Raw genomic sequence first — 23996 nt, forward strand, 5'->3', positions numbered from 1 at the left:
AGCTGAGCTGAGGTCACACTCCTGTTAGTCACACCGATACTGCTGTACAGATCCAGGAGCATTTGAACAGACATCTCAGCAAAGCCGCTGTAGAAGCAGGAGTTGGTGCACTTTCCTTCTTTCCTTGTGCACCTTTGGCTTTCTCTTACCTTGCTAGCCAAGGAGGCAGGTTTAGTATTGATTACGCCATAGGCTATGCTGTTTGTCAGATATGGTAGATTAGAGAATTACTGCACGTAATGCTGACTGACTTGAACATTCTAGGTTTAATTTAGCATACTTGTTGATTTTATTTTTTTTTTAACTTGGCTAATGTTACTCTGATTAAGTTTTTATGGCAGTGGGGGTTTTTTGCCTTTTTCCAGATTCTGAAGGCACTGAACCTCTAAGCGTAGATGGTGTCTCGGACCTGGAAGGAGAAGAAGGAGAGGAGGATGTGGGTACTGGCATGCCTGAGAGAGAAATTCCTCCAATACCTGATCAGGAAAAGTTCCTCAAGGAGCATTTTGGGACCCTGAGCAATACTGATGGAAAAGGTACATCTCTGTGTTGAGTGGGGAGACTTTGTAAGGTCACTCCTGGTTTTCCCACCATATAAACCAAAGCAGGCTACAAGTTCTGCTTGGCTTTCCTGGATGCATGGATATGGGGAGAGGGGAGAAAATGGAAAACAGTGTAAGAGGCCTTAAGAAGAGCGACATCTGTTAATTCATCGGTCTATGTGTAAATTCGTGTGGATTGGGCTCTGTGTCAGTTTGTGTTAAATAGTGTCCCTGGAATCCTAACGAGCTGTTACCTTGCTCCCGGACTGGTTTTTCCTGTTGTAAAGGAAGGTATTGACTGCGCACTCACCCCCCCATCGGTGACACTCAGTGGCCTCTAGTGGCGCATCAAGGCATAGCCAATGTCACAAAAGAAAAGGCTGAAATGCTGGGTGGAGAGAGAGAATAAGAGGAAACATCAGAGTGGCAAAGGAGCTGGTTTGTCTTTATCGACCAACTCCAGAACAAAGCATATCTTTTTAGAATTTATAAGGTTGCAGGCAGCAATATCTATGTAAGTTTTTCGTGTTCTTTTTTTCCTTTTATTTTTTTTCTTTGATGGGTTTGTTTTCTGCTTCATGCCAGTGCCTCACAGTCCTACAGGCAGGATAGGACACAAAGGGAAGCAAATAGGAGGCGTACCCTTAGGGAGAGTAGCAGCTTAAGGCAGAGTAATCTAAGTAGAACACTAAAGGCAAAGGAAATATAATTATTTAATTCTTTGTGGCTTTAGCTTAAAAAAATCCCCTTGGATAGTCTCACTGATAAGAAAATGTATATATGAGAATGCTCTGTAAATAAACTGCTCATTTTTCTTTCTCCTTAAACCAAAATTTTTAGGTGGCTCATGTAGGAATCTGGAAAGAACCGAAAACCTCAGCATTTCCTCTCGCTTTCTTTCCCAGTCCCCGGCTCTCAGGTATGGCTCTGCTTGTTTGGAGTGTTTCTGTCTGTCTGTTTATACTAATATGAGTAGGTCTCGTGCTAGGTCCTGGGTGAAAATAGTTGAACAAACTTCTGGCTTTGGTGTGCCTAGGCACTGTAAAGTGTTAGCACAGCACGTGGCAGGCTGTTTGCAGGCTCTTGTGATTTGGACAGGTTATACTGCATCACTTTAGCTGTTCTATTTATTCTAATGCAACACTATTGTTTGTTCTATTTCCTCTTTCAATGACATGCTTAATTGTTTCATGATTAATGCCTTGGTTGATTAAGTTGGAGAAATCACTAATAATCTAATTTACTCTTCACTGTTTATGCTCTTTTTATTCTTTTGCATTTCATTCAGCTTGGACAATGAAAGTAGATTTGTCAACTTTTCCTTTGTTTTACAGTCCTTTCTTACTCAGCTTTGTTTCTCAGTCCCATGCCTTTACAGGGTGTTCTGGTGTCTCACACAAAGCCCCATGGGGATATTATTCTTCCAAAACCCTCTCAACCTTAAAGCACTCCAAAAAGCCTCTGCAAGCTGTTTTCCTTGTTATTAAAAAAAAAAAAAATCCCAACAAAGCAAATAAATAAGAAAAATTTTTAAGAATTAGGTCAATGCTTTTGTTGATTTGGGTTCATAAATGTTTAAAACAAACAAATACTCCTGTATTCCTCTGAAATGACAACCTAAAATCTTAGCTCAAAAGAATTTCATTATATAGGACTAAGAAGATTTGAATACATCTTCTAATGTTCACCAGCTGTATCCAGATTCAGCATGGTAGGGAAATTTGTTATTGCTGTATTCAGCTGCTGTTGCTGCTGTCAGGAGTGCCTCTTAGTCTGTCTCATGTATGTTTGGGAAGAAAGCCAATGGTTAGCTATTGTGTAAGCTTCTGGAGAGTTGCAGTGATGAGTGAAGGAAGTCACTGGTGCTCTAGAGATGTAACAAGGGAGGTAGTTTTTGATTATGAAAACCTCTGGGCTTTTAATCTGTTCAGCTGTTTAAACGTGCCAGATTGGAAGTTGCCTCCTTTTTGAAGTAAGCCCACTGTGTTTGTCTGAAGCGGAGAGGAAGAGGAAATTAGGCTTTCTTCTTGAAGACACTGACCAGCTTTCCTAGTCATTATGCTTTCATAATGTTAGGAAAGCATATTGACTTCCTCTTAGGGTTTTCTTAGAATTTAAAAGATTTAAATTTTAGTGAGGTGAGCTGAGAGAAGAGACCTGACCTGACTTTACCCAGTCTTTCCTATGCCTGGAATTTTTCCTTCTCTTTTGTCTTCACTTTTTACAGTGTCCTCCTTGGAAACAGCAACCCAATGCTATTTGTGATTGCACAGCCTCTAGTCAAATGCCTGAAGACCAGAACTTGCAGGGTTGAGTAGAATTAAGTGGTAACAGCTTAAGGCATTTTTGACTCAAAAAAGTCCAGACAGGGCAGGGCTCTTTATTCCAGAGAAACTTAATGCATGTTCCTGTCTATCCAGAGGAACATACTTGTTTTTAATTGGGATTTCTTTATTGTGTTCTTTAGACGATTGTCACTCTCTTCATCAAATCTGACACTGGATTCAAAGCCCATCGAGCCACCAACCCAGACCAGTCAGTTTACACCAAACCTGTTGAAAAATGACAGCAGCCATCCTGGTGATGCATCGGAGAACAGCCAGCTCCTAGAGAATGTAAATTCAAATCGAGCTATTTATGTGCAGAAAAAACGCAGATCAGCTTTGGAGACCAGCAGAGTTGGTATGGCTCCTGGACGGGTTACTGCCTCCTTTCCAGAAGGCCCTGTGAATGCAGTCATGAGAAAGGCACAGTCAGTGCATGACCTCGTGCATGAGGGTAAGAACACGCATTGGAATGATGGTATGAGAATGAAATGAGGACATCTGAGTGGAGGATTTAAATTAAGCTTGTCTTTCTGCATTTGAGCTACAGGCTTTACATGTCTTCTCATTCCTACCCTGTCAAGGGAAAAAATATTTTCAATATTATTTATTAAAATATTATTTAATATTTTTGATTTGTAATGCAGATGCCGGTTTTCTAATTATCGTTCTCTGATATTTGTTTGGCATCTGTGGGAGGAGCACTGCAAGGGTGAAATGAAGCATTTGCAAAAATATTCTCTCTTGCTGTGGTGGTTGCTCCAAGCTAAGAATGAAGCTCCTCAGGGTGGGGAGGAGAAAAAGAGGGAAGAGAGAGAAACAGAGCGCTTACTGTATCCATGCCCTCCATGTGAAATGACTCTTATTTTTGAAACAATCAACTCACTAACTGTTAATAAGTTTGTTTAAAAAACCAAAAAAAAAAAACCCACAACAGCATATATAAGTTTTTGCCTGCTTCCTCTGGCCTCTCTCTTAAGAGTCACAGTGGTCTGAGGTCTTCTGGCCATACACTTTAAGAGCAAATCTCTCTCATGTGGAAAGCAGCATTGTCTGAGTAGGATGAGGGATGGGAAAAAAAGAAAGCTGTTGAGGCTTGGTGATACTAACCTGAACTAGTGGTTATGTTTGTACACATCTCACAGGGGCTGAGCTGAGCCACATTAAATTCTGATTTAGGAATTCACTGCAGGCTCTTGTCTATTTTTGGTATGTTTGTCTGTTTAATTTTTACAGATAAGGGTCCAGGAGTGATATCCTCTGCCAAGCAGCGTCCTCAGACTCTTTTGGTGGTTGAGAAGGACCCCAGACCTAACAATTGCAGGGTGTTATCAGCCAGTATGTTGAAGATGGATGGATCTGGTGCTCTGCTGGCCAAAGATGTCAGGGCTGCAAAACCAAAGTCCTACATGAACCCCACAACCAGCTTCCGGGCTAAGATGTCAAGGAGCATATCTGTAGGGGAAAATCTGTACCTTGGTTGCTCCACTGAAATGTTGACTGATGGGAGGACTAGTCCTCCAGTGACAGAGAAGACACAATTTAATTCCACACTAGATGCTGAGAAGATTAAACTGCCAGTGAAAGAAAATGTTCCAGTGAAACCTGCACTCCAGCCAGTTGTAAACTGCTCATCTCCCAAGTCTTTCCACAGCAAGTTGGCATCATCAAACCGAGCACATCTGATTCTTGACATTCCCAAGCCGTTGCCTGATAGACCCACACTGGCCTCCTTCTCACCCACTACCAAAACGAAAACCCTGCTTGAGCCACAGTCTCCTCAGTCACCTGCTGGGGCCTCTAAAAAGAAACCCTCTTTTCCTGAGGTCCGCACCTCCAAGAGGGAGAATCAAGCTGCTGGGTCTCTGGTTCCTGGTAGAGAGGTCCCAACAGGGCTTGCTAAGGAGAGCCCAGTGGATTATCCAGTCTCAAGGACAGATTGCCAGGATGAGCCAGGGGTCACTAGTCTAAAACTGAGGGCGGTGTCAGAGGGCCAGCACCTAAGGTCTCCTGAGAGCACACTGCCCAGGGGCAGGGAGCGGATCACCGGCATCGCCTGTGTGCTAGACAGCCAACCTGGACTTTGCCCACTAGACCCCATCAGGCCAAGGTCTCCTACATCTATAACTGCCTCGGCACAGGTCTCAGGTGTGCATGGATACCCATCTCTTATCTTCCCCCTTCTGTCTTCTGTCTTTGTGAACCGCCTCACGATCCCATCACATTTCTTTACGTCCAGCTTCTGGCCTGTCTCGTCCTGTCTGCACCTGTCTCGTTCCATAAACCATCCCTTCAATGGTGAGACACTTCTTCAATCTAACATCTTTTTCTCAGTCTTTAGTTTCCATTTCCTCTAGGTCTTATGTCTGACAGTCCTTATTACCTGAACGTTTTATAGGCTTCAGAATTGTTATGTTTTTAGTGATTTAAGCTGTACAATTACCTCAAGGGGCTCAAACCTCTTTGTGGTCAGTCCTAAAAGCTGATATGCTGGGAATCCCCTGGAGTGTGTAGGCGCATCCCCTGCCCTCCTCTTGGAGCATGTTTGGCCAGCAAATGAAGGTACAGGCCAACATGTGCTAACAGAACCAAGCAAGCACAGATAATACTGACAGTGAAATTATGCCAAGTAGCTCAAACTTTCCTTTGTTAATATGCAAGTGTGCAGTGTCCAGAAGGGTTTGCATACAACTTTCTCCCATGAGATAAAGCTCATGGTGGTGAGCTCCTGGCTGTAGCTACCTGTGAGAGCAAGCAGGTCTTTGTGCTGTTACCATTCTGCTTTGAGGACATGTCTGCAAACTGAATGTGCAGTGCATGTACAGGGTTTGAACATAAAAAATGTGGGTTAATTTTTGAATTATCTCTAGTTTGGAGAGAAAGGTACAAGATGAAAAACTTTCACCTGGTGAAAACAGCTCTAAGATCTGTTACAGGCCTCAGTTTAAGGTAATCCAATCAAATGAAAACTATCAGGTAAGTTCAAATTGAAACAGAAATCCTGCCCTCCAAGGCAGGAAAACCTCCAGTGGCAGAGTCTGTGGCACTGTTTAGTCCAGTGCCATCTCCTGAGGTTTTTTTGATGTGTCACAATCTGAAAGGAAATACACCTTTCTGAGTTGTGCATTAGAAAGCAGGATGTTAACCACTGCACTGATAGCTTGTACCTTAAGGGGCTATACAGTTTTTTATCCCTTTTGTTATGTTGTTCTTACTCATTTCTTAGAAGGGATAGCTCTGTAATCCTGTGATCAGTTGTCTTCTGTGGTGCCAGGCTGTTACACCATTCATTGGAATGGTAAAACACAATGTTTCTGCACCAAAGCATTGCAGGTTTAATATGGTTTTGATGCACTGTTACTTTCCTTTTTGCATTCCTAGAGGGATCAAACACCTTAAGATTGAAACACTATTATGTAAAACAGGAAATGTAATGTTTTGTCTAAGGGACCTGCAGTTATCATACCGTGGCTGCTCTGAAATACAGTGAGTGCATCTGAAATTTTTAGACCCTTCCCCTACAGGGGTAAGGTTTCTTCCAGTACCAGATGCACCCTGAAGCTGTTGAATCACATTCTACAGTGGATTTGTAGTTGTCTGTACTCTTTAGGCTGAGTTTTCTCTTCTAGATTTGTGAATCAGACTACATAGCAAATGGTTTTTGGTCAGTTTGCAGAATTAACACAGGTAGTGCAGAGAAAGATCAAGGACTTTTTCAGTATTGATTTTATTTTTTTTAACAACTCCCAAGATATAGCACACCCTGACAGAATATTTAACAGCATCCTTTAGTGAGTTAGAATGATATAGCACTGTGGAGCCTAATGTTGTTTGTTTTTTTCTCAGTAGGCAGCTGTCAGCCTTAAGCTTCTTGCAGACCACATTTCCCAAATTTTTAGTGGTAGATGCTGGAAAACTTGTTTAGATCCAAGTTGGCTATTGCTGTGAACAACTTACTGTGGCTTCTGGGAATCACAATGTGGCAATTTAGATTAAAACTGTAGGGTTGATAGAGATTTGTTCTGCTTCTGACTTGCACTGTTACTCTGTGTTTCCACTTAATTTTTCTGTCCTTCCATTTCCTGCTTGTTTAACAGCTGCAAATGAAAAGATTTAATTGTTCTTGTTAAAGCATTTTGACATCTACAGTTAAAATGCTGTAAATGTGCTTAATACTGTTGCTGTGTTTAATATTCTCTGCTAGTTTCTGAAGAGCTCTGCTCTGCACACCCGAGAAGCAGAAACTGCCTGTTACTTAAGCATTTATATTAGGTTTTATGACCTTTCTCCTGACTGGCACCTCCCAGAGCTGGAGACCAGCATAAAAACAATGATCAGAGGAGAAATCCAGAAACAATCATGAGAAGAAACAGCTGGGTTTCAAACATAAAGAGGGAAAGAGGGGGGCAGAAAGCAAGAATCTTGGATTGCACTGAAGTCCACTCGGCTCAGACTCCGTGGGTGATTTAGGATCAAAGAATGCAGATGGAAGGATTTGTTAATGCCCCTTTGCTTTTTGTAGATGTTTTTGTTTTGTGTAGATGTTTTTCTAGCTGTATTTGTTTATGCATCATCTAAATGTATTCATAAAAGTAGCTCAGGTCCTCTCCAGTCTATTCAAAGATGGTTTTCTTAGAATTACAGAAATTACAGTGCTAACGTGACAAAATTTTGGGTTGGGGTAGCTGAAGAAAGTTGAATGTCCTTTGTCCAGGCCTTTGAAAATTGAAGATTGTGTTTGTGTGTCTATGTCTTTGTTCATGGTTTATGTCTAACTCATGAAAGTGTTTATTGCGTAAAGATTGAAGGTCTTCAACTCATCTTTTGGAGATAATATCTGGTGGGGACAGGCAGAAGATGCTGTCCTTCAGTTGCTTGCTTTTATTTTTTAGTTTTGGGTTATGGTGTATCAGCAGTGTATGTCATGGGCTGCTCAGCAATGCAATTCTGTTCAGATTGAGTTTGCTTGTCACAACTCCTCTGGACCTCAGTCCTCACTAGAGAACACTGCGATAATTCTGTATAATCCATCATCCTCTGTGCTTTAGTAGCACACTGTGCAGAAGGATGCATGATGGGGAGCTTGTAGATTTCTAACTAGAAAATTTGAGGCTCCTTGGATCAATCCCTCCTGCCACTCCACTCGAAGCCCTCATTGCAAACATGGCTTTAATTGTAATTGGAAACCACATGGGTAATCTGTGACTATCTGTGACTGTAATAAAAATGTGCAATCTGAGGAAAAACATTGCTGACTTTGGAGAGTCTAAAGACTGGAAAAATAGGGGTGTTTGAAGCAAGCAGCATGTCTAGTTAGTGTGAAGGAAAGCTCACACAGAATGTGCCTATTTAATAATTTGCTCAGACCAGCCCTAAAAATTGAATGACAAGTTGTGTGTGTGTGTGTGGTCTTTCAAAAGTGCATTAAAAAACCTGTTTTCTTACCAAACTATGAGGCTGTGGATAGTGAAGTGTCTGTGCCTTAACTTGTGCTTTTATCTTTTCCTCCCTCCAGAATCGGGCATCAGCATAGAGCAGTGTGAGCACGTGGTGTCCGAGCTCCAGGACAGCATGCGCAGAGCCCTCCACCTTTACCGCAGGGTGAGTGATCTCACACACGGGCTCTGGTACAGTAGCTGGGCTTTACAGCCCACAGACATCTTACACAGAATGTAAGTGCTTGCTGCCTCAAGGTGTTCGCTTGACTGTGTATTCAGTGACACAAGCTGCCTGGCTGTCCACTTGACTGCACCTTCAGCTTGAACCAGGGATGCAGGAGCTCCTGATTTCCAGCTCTTGGATTTTCCAATGGTTTGCTATGTTACTCTGAGCAAATCAATTAAGTTTTCAGTCTGTTTAGCCTATCTGTAAACTGAAGATAACAGTATGCTCTTTTTCAAAGGGGTATTAGGGAATTAATTAATGGTTATACAGTATTTCAGGGATATGAAATATTGTAGAAGCTTTGAGTTTTATTATCCCCATCTGTTCTTTGTCTTTGATGCCTGGGGAAAGGATTAGCAAATGTGGGATACCATGAGAATCCAACTTTGAAAAGAACATGCAGCCTGTCTGTCTCACCGCCAGACCAGAGCTACATCCAGAGCAATATAACAGCTGTTTGTTTCTTTGCTCAGTACTGGTCTGTCAAGTCTCCTGCAATGAGTGTGAGACTTTGATGGTGAGCATCTGCCACATGGTCCTCTGCAGCTCTGGGCACAGCACTTGCATTAGCTCTCTGACCTTGCTCTGTTCCTGGGACCAGTTGCATTTGGCAGGCAGGAGGGACAGGAAACTGTGGCCCTGTGCTGCACCTGGGAAACACAGTACCTTCTTAAGCCTACTATAAGGGGAACACTACCCAAAAATGTGTTTCCCATCTCTGTCCTATTGGAGTAATGCCTCTGGATTTTGTGCAGCTAGAGAGTATTGGATGCATGTCCTGCTGTATGTCTAAATGGGCAGTCTCAAATGCTGAAGAGAAGTAGGCTCGATTGGTCTGCAAATCTTCATGGCTTCACTTCCCTAAAGGGCTAAAATTGCTTACTTGGTGCTCTACCTAAACCCCAATACATTCTTTTTTTCCCCTCCTTTTTGTTTTCAGGTACTAAATGATACAGAATCTTCTACTGACAAAGATAAAATAGCAGGCCTCCTGACAGAAACATTCTCCTCAATGAAGAAAGAATTGGACTCTCTGAAGGATGCAGAAGAGCTTCCAAAAGATAAGGAGGCACTGGTAAAGCCACAAGATAACGCTAGCCCACTGAGTGAGGGATGTGGTGCCAATCTACCGAGTCCCAAGAGTTTGGGAGATGAGCAGACACTAGCTTTGTTGGAACAGTACTCGGAGCTATTGCTGCAAGCTGTGGAACGACGCATGGACAAAAAACTCTAAAAGGGGTGACTTTCAGGTGTTTGTGAATTCACAGAATTGCAAGAGGACCACAGAGAGAGCTTCAGACCAATGCTACCATCAGCTGGTCTAGGGCTGGTGGGGATACCTTTATAAATTGATTTCCTCAGGCTCCAACAACTGTGACTTGTTCAAATTCTTAGCAATGTGCTGGCCACAGTTTTAATATTTGTTTCCCAATGGTCTTCAACTTCCTGTCTCTAAACAAAGTCTTGAAAGAGGAGTTTGGAGAAATTGCCTTGAAATTTCTTCATAGCCAGGAGGTCAGGATGTTTGACACCTAAAAATACAAACAAAATCCAGTTTATCCAAGAAATTCTGAACTGCTGACTAAAAGCAAAGGAGTCCATGTGAAGCCAATCTCTTCCTCTCTGAGACTTCATGAGAATCAAGAATCAGACTTTTTATGGGTTTATTTATTAATTTATTTCTCTTGACTGTTGCTCTATGCCACATTTGTGGCTGTTATCTTTGTCCTTTAAAAAAACTGTCAATCCCTTTGCCATATCCCAGCGAGAAACAATCTCTGTATATAAATCCCCAACAGGGAGACAGGCTGGAGTGTCTGTGCAATTAATGAACCGTTCTCTGCTTAGATCTTGTGTTGCTGTTCTTGCTTTTTCTGCTTTAGTTTCGTTCCCTGCAGTAATCCTGCTGTTGTTATGACAACCCTGTCTGCTTTCCTATTGTGTCAAGACAGTCCCCACACTGTATTTTATCTGCATTCACCTCCAGGGAAAGGCTCTGTATCCCTTGGGCCATGCTTTGGAGATTACTTTATGAATTCATTAGTAGTACTTTTAATCTGGAAATTGAATACTTCAGGTTTTCTGCAGACATTTAAAATTTTTGATTTAGATACAATACAAAAATTGGTTTCAGCCACTTTTCATGATTAGGAATTGGATATTGACTTTGATGTTGTTATGATTTATTTGTGGAGAAATGACATGGAAAAGCTGGTTTCCATCTCTTACAGTGTAACTCTGGATTTGAGAGATCTTCAGTGTCATGGCTCATCTGTGTCATTTGTTCATTTCACTGTGATAGGAAAATGTTTTCCCCTTCCCTTTACATGAAAACAGAGAATTTACATCCCAAGAAAGCTGAGATTCTCTTACCTTTTGTAATGCTGTTTCAAATCCCTTCAGAAAATTGTTTCCTAAGAACTTCAAATGAGATGTTTTGGGGTGTGATTACCACTATTTCCCCTGCCTCTAGGCTCTTTTCTTTTCATGAATTTCTGGTTTGGGAAACAGAATTTTCTCTTCTTGCATTTGTATGTGCAATATTCTTCTTGCCCTGTGGAGCTTCTCTAAACCCATGCTAACTTGTGTTTGTTGTGGCTTAAAATTGTCCAGTGATGTTTTTTAGGTCAATGATATAAGCTAAGAAAAAAAAAAATTAAACCAATGAAATTCTTCAGCACCTTCCCCCTTATTCCCACTCCTTTCAACAACAGGGGCAAATAGACAAAGTGTTTTATTTCTTCCATCTCCAGTCTGTCTTGCACTTATTTTAAGGCAGAGCAGTGTAATCCCAGTTCATAAAGCTAATACAAACAACAAGAATTTGGTGGGAGAGAGACTGCTAGCATCTGTGGAAGTCAGTCAGAGGCAGCCAGACTGCATCACTTGGTTACAGAGGTTACAGGGTGGAAGCAGTTTTCTTTCATTTTACTGTCCTGGCTGCTATCTCTCTGAAACCCTGTGGCACTTGGAAATGTGGTCTGTTGACTTCTCTGTCTTTCTGTGACTGCAAATCTGCAGTGCAGCCTTTTTTCTACTGGTCTGGCCAGACTGGCATAGGACAACCTGTTTCTCCTGAATAACTCTAGGGCTGAATAATCTGCAGTTCTGTCTCTCCCCTAACAGGTTTGCTGCCCGATCCCTGCTGAGTGCTTCAGGACATGGCAGTATGGGGAATACTTTGAGGGCTTTCCAGCTGCTTCTGCCTGTAAATGAAATCTGCCTAATCATGTTTCAGGTGTCCTTGCTAACCTTTCCTTCCATGGGCTTCTACTGAAACTTTAAAGGGGTTATGTTCTAGTCCTGTCTCTGCACTGTATTGTGCTGAATCAGCTGGTGTGCTTGGTCCTATGGGCAGCTTCTCTTGCATAGACAGGTTTTGCAAAAGAAGGCAAGTTGGAAACCAGGAAGGAAATTTCTGGCAGTTTCTCTGAGTGAAAAAGTTAACTGGAGATGCTGTGAGTGGAATGTGTGATAAGAGTCATGCTGGGTCTGTGATAGGAGTTACTGTGTGGGTCAAGCTTGCTTTTGAGATGGCCGGTTCCTCCACTTTCAGACTGTGAACATATGTCCTAGTATACAGGAAATTTCTTGCTCTGCTGGGGCCACAAGACACTCAGGAAAAATAGCAGTCCCTTGAATCCAGGTATATTTTGGTACTGTTGATAATGGTTTGAGGGTCCTTTATATTACTTCCTTGTGCAATTTTATACCATTTTATTATTTAAACATTGAGATAGTGACAGAAAGATCAGAGATGATACAGAAGAGCCAGTGGCGAGAATGAAATTTACCATAAAGGTAAAGGTCAACAACCAGCAGAACTCACATAGAGGTATGAAACAAACCTCCTTAGAAATAAATAGTGTGAAGCAAATCTGATTTTTAAGCTGATCAGAGTGGGTTTTGTTTCCTGAAATGGATTTTACTTGGGGTCATGGCTGTATACAGGAAACCAGAGGTAAAAGCTCATCAGAATGATGGCAAGAAAAATGTTGGGCAAGTAGATCAGTTGGAGAACGGTTGTGTAGTTTAAAATAAATTTAGAATAGTATATGTAGGAGACTCAGGTAAACAGAGTAGAAATAGAGGTGGTCTTGGTCTGAAGAACACCATTTGGTCAATACCTGTGAATGATGCAATACCAAAAGGCTTTGGGAAAGTGGGTACAGGACTTGGAGATGGTGATCTGTAATTGAAGGATGTATTGGAAGGAGTTTGTTTTTAAATATGTTCTATTGAGCCTCTTGCTGTTCTCTGAGCAACTGGTTTTTTTTTCTTAAATGGCAAAGTCATGAGCTGCTTGTTCAAGGCTTTGATGTTTTGAATTGATTAGAAGCCCAGTAAAGGAGATGCTGGTGCCACAAGTTTGTTGCTGAGAGGGGTGAGGGGAGAGTTTTACTCTTTATAATTTAAGACTGATCCAGCTAATTCTTCCCTGCTAACTTCCTATTGCTGGCAGTAGGAAATATTCCTAACACCTCTAGTTTACAGAACAAAAAGAGCATAAATGCATTGCATTTGCACCTTGTGAACATGTTTTACTGGAGGCTGTCCATTGGGCCAGGTAGAGAAATAATGAATGCTAACTGCCTGGGAAGTGAAGAGGCTTGTCAGAGGAGGTAATAAATTTGAGTCTATCCCTCTTAAATGGTTTGTGTTCCCTCTTACTGGTTTGTGTGGGTGTTAGCATAGGCACAGCAAGATACCTGTATTAAGATATTTGTTTAACATAAAGCCTGAACAAATAAGTTGGGCCTACCTATCCTCTTTACATATATTTTCCCCCCTTCAACCCAACATTCCTGGTCAAAATGAGAAGTTTTAGGTTTCTTTTCCATCTTGCAGATAGTACTGCTTTGCCTGTGGAACCCCTCAGTTTGTTTAAGGGCTCTCTTGAACTTGGACAGTAGGAAGGGCTGCAGCCTGAAAGGGCAGCAAACTCTTGTATTTCCTGCTGCAGACAGGTAACACCTTCCTCCTCCCCATCCCTCAGCAGCACCCAGGAGCTGTGTGTATGGGAGTCCACCTTTCTTCCACCTCCTCCCTCAGGCTGTCCTCTCCTTTCCATGCAACCTCCCAGGTGATGACCGGGGCATGGCTTTACAGCAGCCCTTTCCCCAGCCTCCCCGTTTTGCAGATTTCATCGTGACTCAGAGGAATTGGGACGTTTCTTTCTGGGAGTAGAAACATACCAACTTAATTTTTTAAAAAGAACGAATATGTATATAATTATATATAAGAAAAAAAAAAAAAAAAAAAAAAAAAGGCAGTTATTTAAACACCCTTGATAAATTCATGCATGTATACAGTGTCTTCCCCCCAGCCCCTTGGATGTGTAGCATCCAGGACACTAAATGACAAAAACCTCATCGAAATGTTAGACAGATCTTCTAGCAGCCCCCCGAGAGAGCAGGCGATTCCTCCTCCGGGCGAGCCCCGGCGTGTCCCGTGTTTCAGAGCGTGTGTGTGAATGACACGTGGCGGCGGGGCAGCTCGGGGCAAGCCATGTCCGCCCCGCGCTCCGGGCAGGCACCTCCTCACCCCTGTTCCCCCCTTTCCTGCACTGCCCTTTTCCTTCACTCCTTTAAAACACAAACAAAAAAAACCCCTTCCTGCTTTATTTATAAATGCGTGTTTTTATACTTTTGGCTTTAGGTAAAATAATACTTTGTCTTTTTTTTTTTTTAATTATTATTTGGGGAAAAGAATTAAAGATTCCGTTTGTTTTTGTGGGTTTTTTTTGTTTCGTTTTTATTTTGGTTTGTAGTTTTGGGGTTTTTTTGTGGGTTTTTTTGTTTTTTGTTTTTTGTTTTTTGTTTTTTGTTTTTGGTGTTTTTTGTTTTTTTTTTTTTTTTTGCACTGTGAGGCTCCTCCGGGAGCCGTTTTTAACTCTGTATCCATTTGTACTTCGTGTCTTAAACTGTTTCAATAAAAACGTGACCATTTGTTACCGAGCTGCGCGACTCGCTCGGGAGCTTTGCCCGCGGTTGGTGTTCCGGGGGAAGGGGCGGGACGGGGCCGGGCCGTGCATGGCGGAGGGCGCGGCGCTGCGGGCCGTGAGGGGCTGCCTGGCCGCCTTCCCTCGGGAGGCCCGCGGTGAGCGCCGCAGTGCGGAGGGGGGGGGGGGGGGCAGCGGGGACCCCGCCTGGGGCGGGCAGTGGTGCTGGGCCGGCCCTGGGGCCCGGCCAGCCCGGTACCGCCGCCTCGGCCGGCGGCAGCGGTGTGAGGCGATCGGCGGCACCCACCGTGCTGCCGGCGTGATGGTTCCGAGGTCAAGGTGAAGCAGAAAGGCCGCAGCAAAAAGAAAGCGAAACTCGAAAAAACGGCCCTTTAATGGTTGTTTCTCTGTGTATAATGTAGCAAAAGAAAGCACTATTCCAGCTTCCAAAAAATCATCCTGTGGTACCACCTCTGTATGAGAGGTGCACCTCCTGTAGCACAGGCTCTTTATCCTCAGGCGCTGAGGTTTCCACCCGGCTCTGAAACCCCCCTAACACCCTCTGGGTTTTACAGAAGGATTCTGGATCCGTGGGGGGCACTGCTTGGTGTCAGCTTGGTGAGGCGTGTGAAGCCTGTGTGCGGGCAGGGGATGCTTTCTCCCGGGATGCTGAGTAACACTGTTATTTGCCTGGACAGAGCTGGGCTGGCCGGAGTCTGTACCCTATCTTGACAGGCCTCCGTCCCCGCTGGAGTTTTATCGAGACTGGGTGAGTCCGAATAAACCCTGTATAATTCGCAGCGCCATCAGCCACTGGCCAGCCCTGAAGAAATGGACCTCGGCGTACCTCAGGTATTAGCGAGCTGTGGAGGAGGGCTGGTGTTCAACTGCAGGCGACTTCACTAAAAAGCCCATGGTTAATCTTTGCTGTTGTTTGTAAGATTAGCACCGATTCCTTCCTGGTTCTTTATGAAGATGTTCAGCCTTCTCAAGGTCAGGTGTGTCTTGCACACATACTGCCCTACCAGTTCCAATGCAGGGTGGGTGTTTTGGCTGTGTGCAGCCAACAGACTCAGACTATTGAAACTCACCCAGCTGGAGTGGGACTGTAATGCTTTAAGGACAGACTGACTTATTTGAGCACACCTTGTTTTCTCCAAAAAACTAAATGATAAGCATTTAAACAATGACTGAAATTTTAAAGAAAAGCCCTTCTTTAAGAGAGGCTATATGGTTAGACCTAAAATCTGTGGGTCAGATCTAATTCTGTGGGGCTTAAAGCTAAATATCTTATAGAGCTAAGGACTGTTAGCCTCATGGGGTGTGTATCTATCCTTTTCTTCCACCCCTTCTCCCTGTTCAGTTGCTTTTGAACACGTGAACCCTTGGATCTGGCTGAGTTGAATGGCCACAATAGTATCAAGCTCTGCCATGACTGGTGAAAAGAAGTGGCTGAAGGGGACCCTCTGTCTGCAAAGAGGAAAAGGGAGCTCCTTTGTGAACCGACCTGTTAGGAGAGAATTCAGAGAGGAAAAAGAAACTAGAGTTGCCTTGACGGCAGGGAGCAATTGGAGCAGAATGCCAGAGTCCAGACAGGCATCTTATTTTTGCTGCGCTTGAAACATGTTTTTAAAATAACCAGTGTGTAATATAAGAGCTAATTGTAGGCTTTGATTTGTTTTGCAGGGAGGTAGTAGGTCCCAAGGTGGTGAGTGTGGCAGTGACACCAAATGGTTATGCAGATGCAGTGTTTCAGGACCGTTTTGTCATGCCAGAGGAGCGCCAAATGCCTTTCACAGACTTCTTGGACATTGTGGAGAAGAAAGTGACCTCTCCCAATGTATTCTATGTGCAGAAGCAGTGTTCAAACCTCACTGAGGAGTTCCCTGAACTTGTCTGTGATGTGCAGCCTGATATACCATGGATGAGCGAGGCACTGGGTAAACCCTCAATTTCTCACATATTCAGTAAATATTTTGCATCGAGCTTTAAAACAATCACACTAGGTACTACATGGTGAATGTTTGTTCTCTTTCTGAATGTCACACCTCAGTTTGGTTTCATCCTCTTAGAAGTGGTAAAATGCCTAATAGAGTAATCCAAGTTTTGGGGCTGGATTCCTCTGAAATCAGTATCTCTCTTGTGTATTGGGACCCTCCCAACAGAAAAAGTATTGTGTAACACTTCTTTACATAGAGTGGCTTCTCTTTGATCTAGAAAGTATTTGCAGTGTAGAAGAAGGAGGTTGCTGTTGCTCACAGAGTGTTATTTGCAATGAAATCTGTCATACTTATGAAGGAAGTTATAGGACAGAATTTCAGAAAATTATTTGAAATGTTTTTAAAATTGATATTTATTTTTTTTTTTTTTTGTTGATACCATCTTATCTTTTTTCCCTAATCATACAGGGAAGAAGCCTGATGCTGTGAATTTCTGGCTGGGGGAGTCAGCTGCTGTGACATCTTGTATGTATCCTATGGCACTGTAAATCTTCTGGTGATTTCAGCACAAGTTTAAGCTGGCTTATTTTGGTTTAGTGACTCAGGAGAATAGTGTGGGGTTTTTTTGACAAGGCAGCGTTTTAACATGCTTTTTTTTTCATTATTCTGCCCTTCTGCAGCCTCCTGCTGCTGTATCTCTGGGTGCATCTACCTGGCATTGTGTCATACAAGGCATCAACAGTTTGCTTCATTAAATCATTAAATGCATTTGCTACAGCATGATATTGTGACTTTCCCACTGGCCACCAAGAGGAAGAAGCAGTCTGATAATAATAGGGAAAGTGGATACTTTCAGTTTACTATAGTTTCTGCTGCAGAGAAGGAAATGAATATGAATTTCTTTCTCCACATTTCTTTTTTTTTTCTTTTTTCTCAATCCTAGTACATAAAGATCATTATGAGAACTTGTACTGTGTGGTATCTGGAGAGAAATATTTTCTACTGCATCCACCAAGTGACCGTCCCTTCATCCCATACGGTACATCATTTTGCTGTGCAATGTTTCTGAAGGCTGGAAGGAGGACAGACTAAAACACGGAGAGATGTGAAAAATAGGAAGCAGTGGTAACATTTTGATTTTTATGCAGTGTTACATTTTCCAGTGTGAACAGAAATTTCTTCTGTTTCGTGCTGCAGGTAATTTGTAATACAAATGTTATTCTGAGGCTAGGTTTTGCAGTCCAGTAAAGTAATGGGCTCATTGATTCACATCTTGAGTCTTGTGTCCAGTTCTGGGCCACTCAATTCAGGTATGACATTTAGATGCTGAAGTGAGTTTAGAAGAGGATATTAAAGCTGGTGAAGGTTCCGTAGTGTAATTCCTATGAGGAGCAACTGAGGGAGCTGGGGTTGTTTAACCTGGAGAAAAAGAGACTCGGGGTACTTACCACTCTCTAGAACTCCCAGAAAGGAGGTTATACCCAAGTGGGGTCAGGCTCTTTTCCCAGTGACAGGAGAGGTAATGGTCTCAAGTTGTGCCCAGGGGAGGTTTAGATTGGATATTGGAAAGAATTTCTTCGCATAAAGGGTGAGTAGATATTGAAATGTGCTGCCCAGGATGTGGTGGAGGCATGTGCCTGGAGGTGATTAAGAAAAGACTGGATGTGACACTTAGTGCCATGGTTTAGATGACAAGGTGGTGTTCAGTCAAAGCTTGCACTTGATGATCTCAGGTGATCTCAGGTCTCATCTCTTGATGTCTTTTCCAAACTAATAGATTCTGTGATACTCATGGCAGTCTCTTCAGCTTTAGAATATTTAAGTTAACAAAGTATTTTGTCAGTGTTGCAGCATGTCATCTTTGATTTTTTTATGGGTTTGGATTCTGCCTGCTTTTCTTTAGGAAGAAAAAGCCAGGAAGCTAAAAAATCAGTTGTATTTTAATGGAATATTCAAGCTACTAACTGAATCTCTGAAACCTAAGAAATGAAGAAAGAGATTCTTGTGGCAGCATTGCTTCACACTGCCTGTTTTCTGTTTCTTTATGTTGCTTTCCTATGTGCACAGCAGTAGCTTTTGTTACAGTGTCATCTAGAAGATGGACACCTTAACTTTGTCTCATAAAACTTAATTTTCCTATTCCTTTACTTTCAAAGCATCAGATTAAGTGAATGCAGAGAACTCTATGACACAAATATAATTTGCTAGATGTGTGCTGCTACAGTATTTTATTTATACTGTTCTTATTTTGTTTATAACCTTGAAGTCATAGAATCACAGAATGTTTTGGGTTGGAAACGACTTTGAGGATCATTGAGTCAATGCCCCTGCCATTCAATAGACCAAATTGCTCCATCCAGCCTGACTTTGAATACTTCTAGGGACAGGGCATCCACAACTTCTCTGGACAACCTGTTGCAGTGCTTCATGACCCTCATTGTTAAAAAATTCTTCCTTATATATAATCTTAATCTACCCTGTCTCAGTCGGATACCATTAACCCTTGTCCTAGTCTTGGTAAAAAGTCCTCTGTCTTTCTTATAAGCCCCTTTTAGGTACTGGAAGGCCACAATGAGGTTTCCCCAGCACCCTCTCTTCTCCAGGCTGAACAATCCCATCTCCTCAACCTTTCTTGGACAGGTGGTGTTGTATGTATGTGAATGTATGACATATACATGTGTTATAGCAGTCCTACTTTGTAAAACAAGTTGCTGTTAAAGCACAGAACAGAGTGCTACATTTCATAGTGTGTAGTAAAAAGAGAATTCCATCTTTTTGAGCATTAGGTTAATTAATGGAGAGAAACTCTCCAGGGAGGGCTTCGAAAACGACATGGGCTGGAGCAGCGAAAGAAAAGCAACCAGCAGTATCTGAAGCAGTTGATGAGCCTTGATAATGAAAATTAGAAGTGAAATGCTGGCTACAGGCCACTAATAACTCTTGTGAATGCTTCTTTAGTAGACTGAACTAAGGTGAAACACCCAACTATAGAATGATGTATAAGTCAGGGGTGCATTTATGTCTTCTGAAAAGGAGACAGTTACTGGAACAAAATAGGACTGGGATACAAATGGGCTTGGAGGAGAGTAAGTATTATTCATGCTGACTGAAAAAAAAGTATCTGAAAAAACTTAAATGCTTACATTAAAAAATCTGAAATGGAAAAAGGGAAGGATAGTGAGTACAGTAAGTTGAAAATGGTTTTGTATTAATTTTTCTTGGTGAAAGTGTGACATGCACTGCCATTAGGTTCTCTGAATTGTGTAATTTAATTCTTTCTCTGGTTCCAGAGCTCTACCAGCCAGCAACCTACCATGTATCAGAAGATGGTTCATTTGAAATTGTGGATGAAAAGACTGCAGAGAAGGTAAAAAGTTTATAAAGAATGCAGTTAATAGAGTAGGGAGGGTTTGGGGCATTCCTGAGCCCTCAAACTAAGCATATTGATTGATATTTAGAAATCCTTCATTACTGGAAAAAGAATGCCCAGATATTTCCCTTGTATTTTACTATTTGCAAAGGATACCCAGCTTCCAGAAAGATCTTTCACTGCCCACCTGAAACCATTGATAATGATCATTAAGTGTTGCCTTGCACCAGACTTGAATTGATCCACTAAAGAACTTTTGAATCAACGATCATCAACAATAAAGGAACTGATTTCATTATGCCTGAAATAGACCTTTCTACATTCACTTTCTTTTGGCCCTCTACTCAGGTCCACAGTAGTATCACCCAGTGCAATAAAACATACCTGTCTGAGTAAATAAAAGGTATTTTCTTAATAGTAGCAATATTTATTTGATTAAAATGTTTGGATCTAGAGGCACTTTACAAACCTCAGTAGAATCTTAATCCCTTGCATTTTGCCTCTGCAAAGTGTGAGTAATATTACAAAATAACTTGAACTGGGGCTTGTTTTCTGTTTCCAGAGTGGTGTTCATGGAATCTCATTTCTGTAATGCAGCAAGGTTGGAATGCTAAGGTTTATAATTCTTTAGGGCAGAGAAAGAATTAATGCAGGCAAAAGGGACTTCCCAGCAAGGAGGGGTGTTTTAGCTGCTGGGAGTAAAAATTACACCAGAGAGCTAAAGAAGAAGAAAGGAATTTCTAAAAAGAGTGGTGCAGATAAAGTATTTAAGTACTGAATGTAGGGGGAGCAAGCAGCTTAAGGGGCTGGAAGTGTTTTAAAAGTATGCCATGAGACTGCAATTTCATGGATGACATTTATTGCCTTTTCTCTAATTAGAAATGCATCACTGAAGGAGGCACATCTTTGCATCCTTGACCTGTTCCCAATTGAATGTGGAAAGCTGTGTAGCTGTACATGTTTTGCTAGATAAAGTACGTTTTGTAACCTAGTGGGTTTGATTATCAGTTGTTTTTCTGAAAGCTTGCTGGAATTTTTTGCCAGGTTCAGTACCATATACACACTTTTTTGCCTTTAGGTGCCCTGGATCCCTCTGGACCCCTTGAACCCAGATCTAGAGCTGTATCCAGAGTATGCTCAGGCAAAACCTTTGCAGTGTACAGTGAAAGCTGGTGAGATGTTATATCTGCCTTCTCTCTGGTTCCATCATGTTCAGCAATCACATGGCTGTATTGCAGGTAAAATAGACAGTATTTCCAGATAAATTTTTGATCTGTGCTGGGTGTGCAAGTAGGTATCCCACAGCAAAGCATCAGTGGGAGCAAAGGTTACTTTAAGATTATCTGCCCCTCTGCAGGATGGAATAGCAATCTTGACAGATCCCATAGGGCTGCCTCCTTGCAGCCTATTTTGTTTTCATAGCTTTGTCAACACAGCGTGGAAGATACTGTTTTCATATGAGCTGAAATCTGCTCTTGCCAGGCTCTTGCCTTGCTAAAAAGGTTGTGTTGTGTTACTGTTCCCCTGCACTTACCAAAAGTCTTGTCATCACTTTCTTTGTAGGATTTATCATCACATCTCTATCTCTTTTTTTTTCTTCTCTTTCCAAGTGAATTCCAGAATTTCAAGCATCCCTCATTTGGTACATGTGGAGGGGTGAGGATGGTGAAAAGTATTATTGTTATGTTATGCAAGTTTTGCAAGGCTTGAGGAAGAGATTTTTGCTGGAATTTTTGCTTGTCCTTTGTTTGGAATAATCCTGATAATGCTGTTCAAGAAAAAAGTATTTTGAACAGTGTAACATTGGTATTTGCATAACACTGCTAATATTGCAAACCCCTTTTTCATTTCTTGTGATTCTGGGATAAATAGACAATCTAGGAGTAAAGCAATAATTCTGATTTGTTTTTGCCAGTGCTGCTGCATCAGTCCTTAAATTTTTTTTGCAAAAATAGAGTTGTTTCCAGTTGCAAGCCCCTGTCCACTTCTTTCCTCTGTTTAGCAGAAATACCAAAGCGTTTGAGTTCATTTGTCCTTTAGTCTGTTAACTGCAGTACAGTCTGTATACACTTGAAAAATCAATATTCTCTGGATCTGGTCCAGTGAATATCTGAAGCTAGAGCATATCCTCCTCCAAGAAGCATTAGTACAATATTACAGTGTATGGCTACATTTTCCTAGGAGACATACCCCAAAATTAGCAAGAGAAGAAGAAAACACTGTCTGATTGATGACCACTGTGAAGTAGTGGTGAATTTGCCATCCTTTATACAGGAAAAGAGGTTCCTATCCAGATGTTAAACTTTACAGTTAGGTATTTTTTTATCTAAATAAAAGCATACATTTTCTGTTCCTAAGCATTTTGCCATCTTCTGCTCCAATGAATCTCCAGCATACATTCTGAAGTTGGTTTGGGTTAAGGCAGAGTTGCATTGGCAGCTCTGTGAAGGACTCCATTGTTTGCTTATGTTGTTTTTAGCTGTAGTCAGAGATTTGCTCATTTCAAAGTTCAGTCAGCAATAAGGAAAAGCCTGTACTAACTGAACTGTATAAAACAGTCTATGAACACTTTTGTAAATCATTGCATTCTAGTCTTAAAATGTTTTTCTTTTTTTTGTCTCCTCAGTGAATTATTGGTATGACATGGAATATGACATTAAGTACAGCTATTATCAACTGCTAGATTGTCTCACAAAAACTGTGAAAATGCTATAGCAAAGGTGGGAGACTCAAGCTTGTGATGTCTCTTTCTGATGTGATACAATCATCAGCATCTGTGACTGGAGTACAAACAAGATTCTCCCCAAAAGAACTGAATATTAAATTATGGTCAATAATGCCTACTGAACACATCATGGCTATTTTTCTTGATTTCAGAGTCCAGACTAATTGGCCAGATTTTTTAGCTTGTAAGCAGAACTTTCATAATGACATTTTTAGGCCTTTGCATGTTGCCTTGGTGATGGTGAGGAAAATAAGGTGTGAAGGAAGACAATCCAGGTTTGGAAAATCCCAAAACGGAAGCTCTGACTGTTCAGATTTATGGATTATTTTCATAAGAACCCAGTGGACAAGGAAGGGTCTGCTCTGTGCATCAGGCTGCAACAGTCCAACATATGCATTCTGCTTAAGGCAAAAGTCTGTCCTGATGTAATTCTCTAAGTTCAGTGGCTGTGGTGTTTGGATGGTGAGAAACTACAACTTCTGCAATAAATAAGTCAGGTTAAAGCTTATTTCTGTACTAATTTTTTTTCAAAGGTAAACAGTGGCTAAAGGACATCTAGGAGGACATGTAAAAGTCAATGTTGGCTGTTTTCCAATAAAAAGCTACACGGTTTTATTGCTGTTTTTTATTTCTTTTCATTGTTGTATTTAAACATAGCTGCATTCTCTTGCATCCTGAGGGATGGTTTTAGAGGTGCTCTGCCAGATCTGCAGTCAGTTTGCCTATCTGTGGTCTCATGGCATGAGATGTAATTCTGCAGCTTGTAAGTTCATTGATTGTTTTGTTCCTTTGCTATTAATTGCTGCTTAGTGTATGGTCAGGCAAGTTGTTTGAACCAGGAGCCTGATTCAAACAGTCATGATTTCCATTTGTATTTCCACAGAATGGGATGAGACTACTCACATGGCTGAGACCCCCAGGGTAGGACTAGAAGTCTGTTAAATTAACAGACATTGCAAAAATATAGTATTGTTGTTTATGAAAACCAAAAGCTGGTGTTTATTGTCAAATCTTCAAATAGTTCCTTGGAAACATTATTGATATGGGAGAAATTAATTATTGGGAAGAAAAATATAGTAATTGTTTTACTTTGTCTATTTCTTTTGCTTTTTAAAAGAAACATAGTTATAGGATAAAGTTTCATTTTAACTTGTGGTGCTTACCTAAAAATTGCAGAAAGCTTGAGAGGGATCAAGAGCAGGCTTTGTTTCGTGGCTAGATTAAGATGCCATGCTGCTTAGGCTTTCCAGCTTGTTTGTGTTTATTGTGTCCTGGCAAAGGCTCTCAAGCCAGTTCTGCAGTCGAATCTGGAATTTCCTGCAGCTGGGGGGCGCGGCAATTTGGATATTTCTTTTTGCTGCTTTGGGGTTTTTAAGTTAGTCTCTCTCTGTAATCAAAAGTAAAAGCAGTCGCCAAGAACAAGTGACAGCTTGTGCCCGTGCAAGTGGCCGGTGTCACCGTGCCAGCCGAGCGGGAGAGTCTGGAGGGAG

The 23996-nt window shown here is 41.7% G+C and overlaps 2 protein-coding genes across 8 annotated transcripts in view; both read left to right on the plus strand.

The window, feature by feature from the left end:
• MAPKBP1 (mitogen-activated protein kinase binding protein 1) overlaps positions 1–11276 on the plus strand; it is a 96550-nt gene extending 85274 nt beyond the window's left edge. For 4 of the 7 annotated variants that reach the window (XM_088057452.1, XM_088057454.1, XM_088057453.1 and 1 more), the window contains exons 27-32: positions 366–536; positions 1383–1461; positions 3010–3320; positions 4103–5164; positions 8382–8467; positions 9471–11276. In XM_088057452.1, the coding sequence (XP_087913578.1) occupies positions 366–536; positions 1383–1461; positions 3010–3320; positions 4103–5164; positions 8382–8467; positions 9471–9764 (2003 nt within the window). In that variant the 3' untranslated portion in view covers positions 9765–11276. The remainder of the gene's footprint in view (positions 1–365; positions 537–1382; positions 1462–3009; positions 3321–4102; positions 5165–8381; positions 8468–9470) is intronic. The other 3 variants (XM_088057456.1, XM_005522489.3, XM_088057457.1) reach the window with 2 other exon arrangements.
• Positions 11277–14546: 3270 nt separating this feature from the next.
• JMJD7 (jumonji domain containing 7) lies at positions 14547–23121 on the plus strand. The gene is made up of 8 exons (XM_005522491.3): positions 14547–14629; positions 15170–15323; positions 16158–16411; positions 16880–16936; positions 17355–17450; positions 19702–19778; positions 20860–21019; positions 22408–23121. Exons 1-8 carry the CDS (start codon positions 14563–14565, stop codon positions 22494–22496), a joined length of 954 nt encoding a protein of 317 aa, XP_005522548.2. The 5' UTR covers positions 14547–14562; the 3' UTR covers positions 22497–23121.
• Positions 23122–23996: the final 875 nt, after the last annotated feature.

Source organism: Pseudopodoces humilis, chromosome 7 (assembly GCF_049639895.1).
Source record: "Pseudopodoces humilis isolate 2021_Gansu_Grassland_sample_001 chromosome 7, ASM4963989v1, whole genome shotgun sequence".
Taxonomy (NCBI): Eukaryota; Metazoa; Chordata; class Aves; order Passeriformes; family Paridae; genus Pseudopodoces; species Pseudopodoces humilis.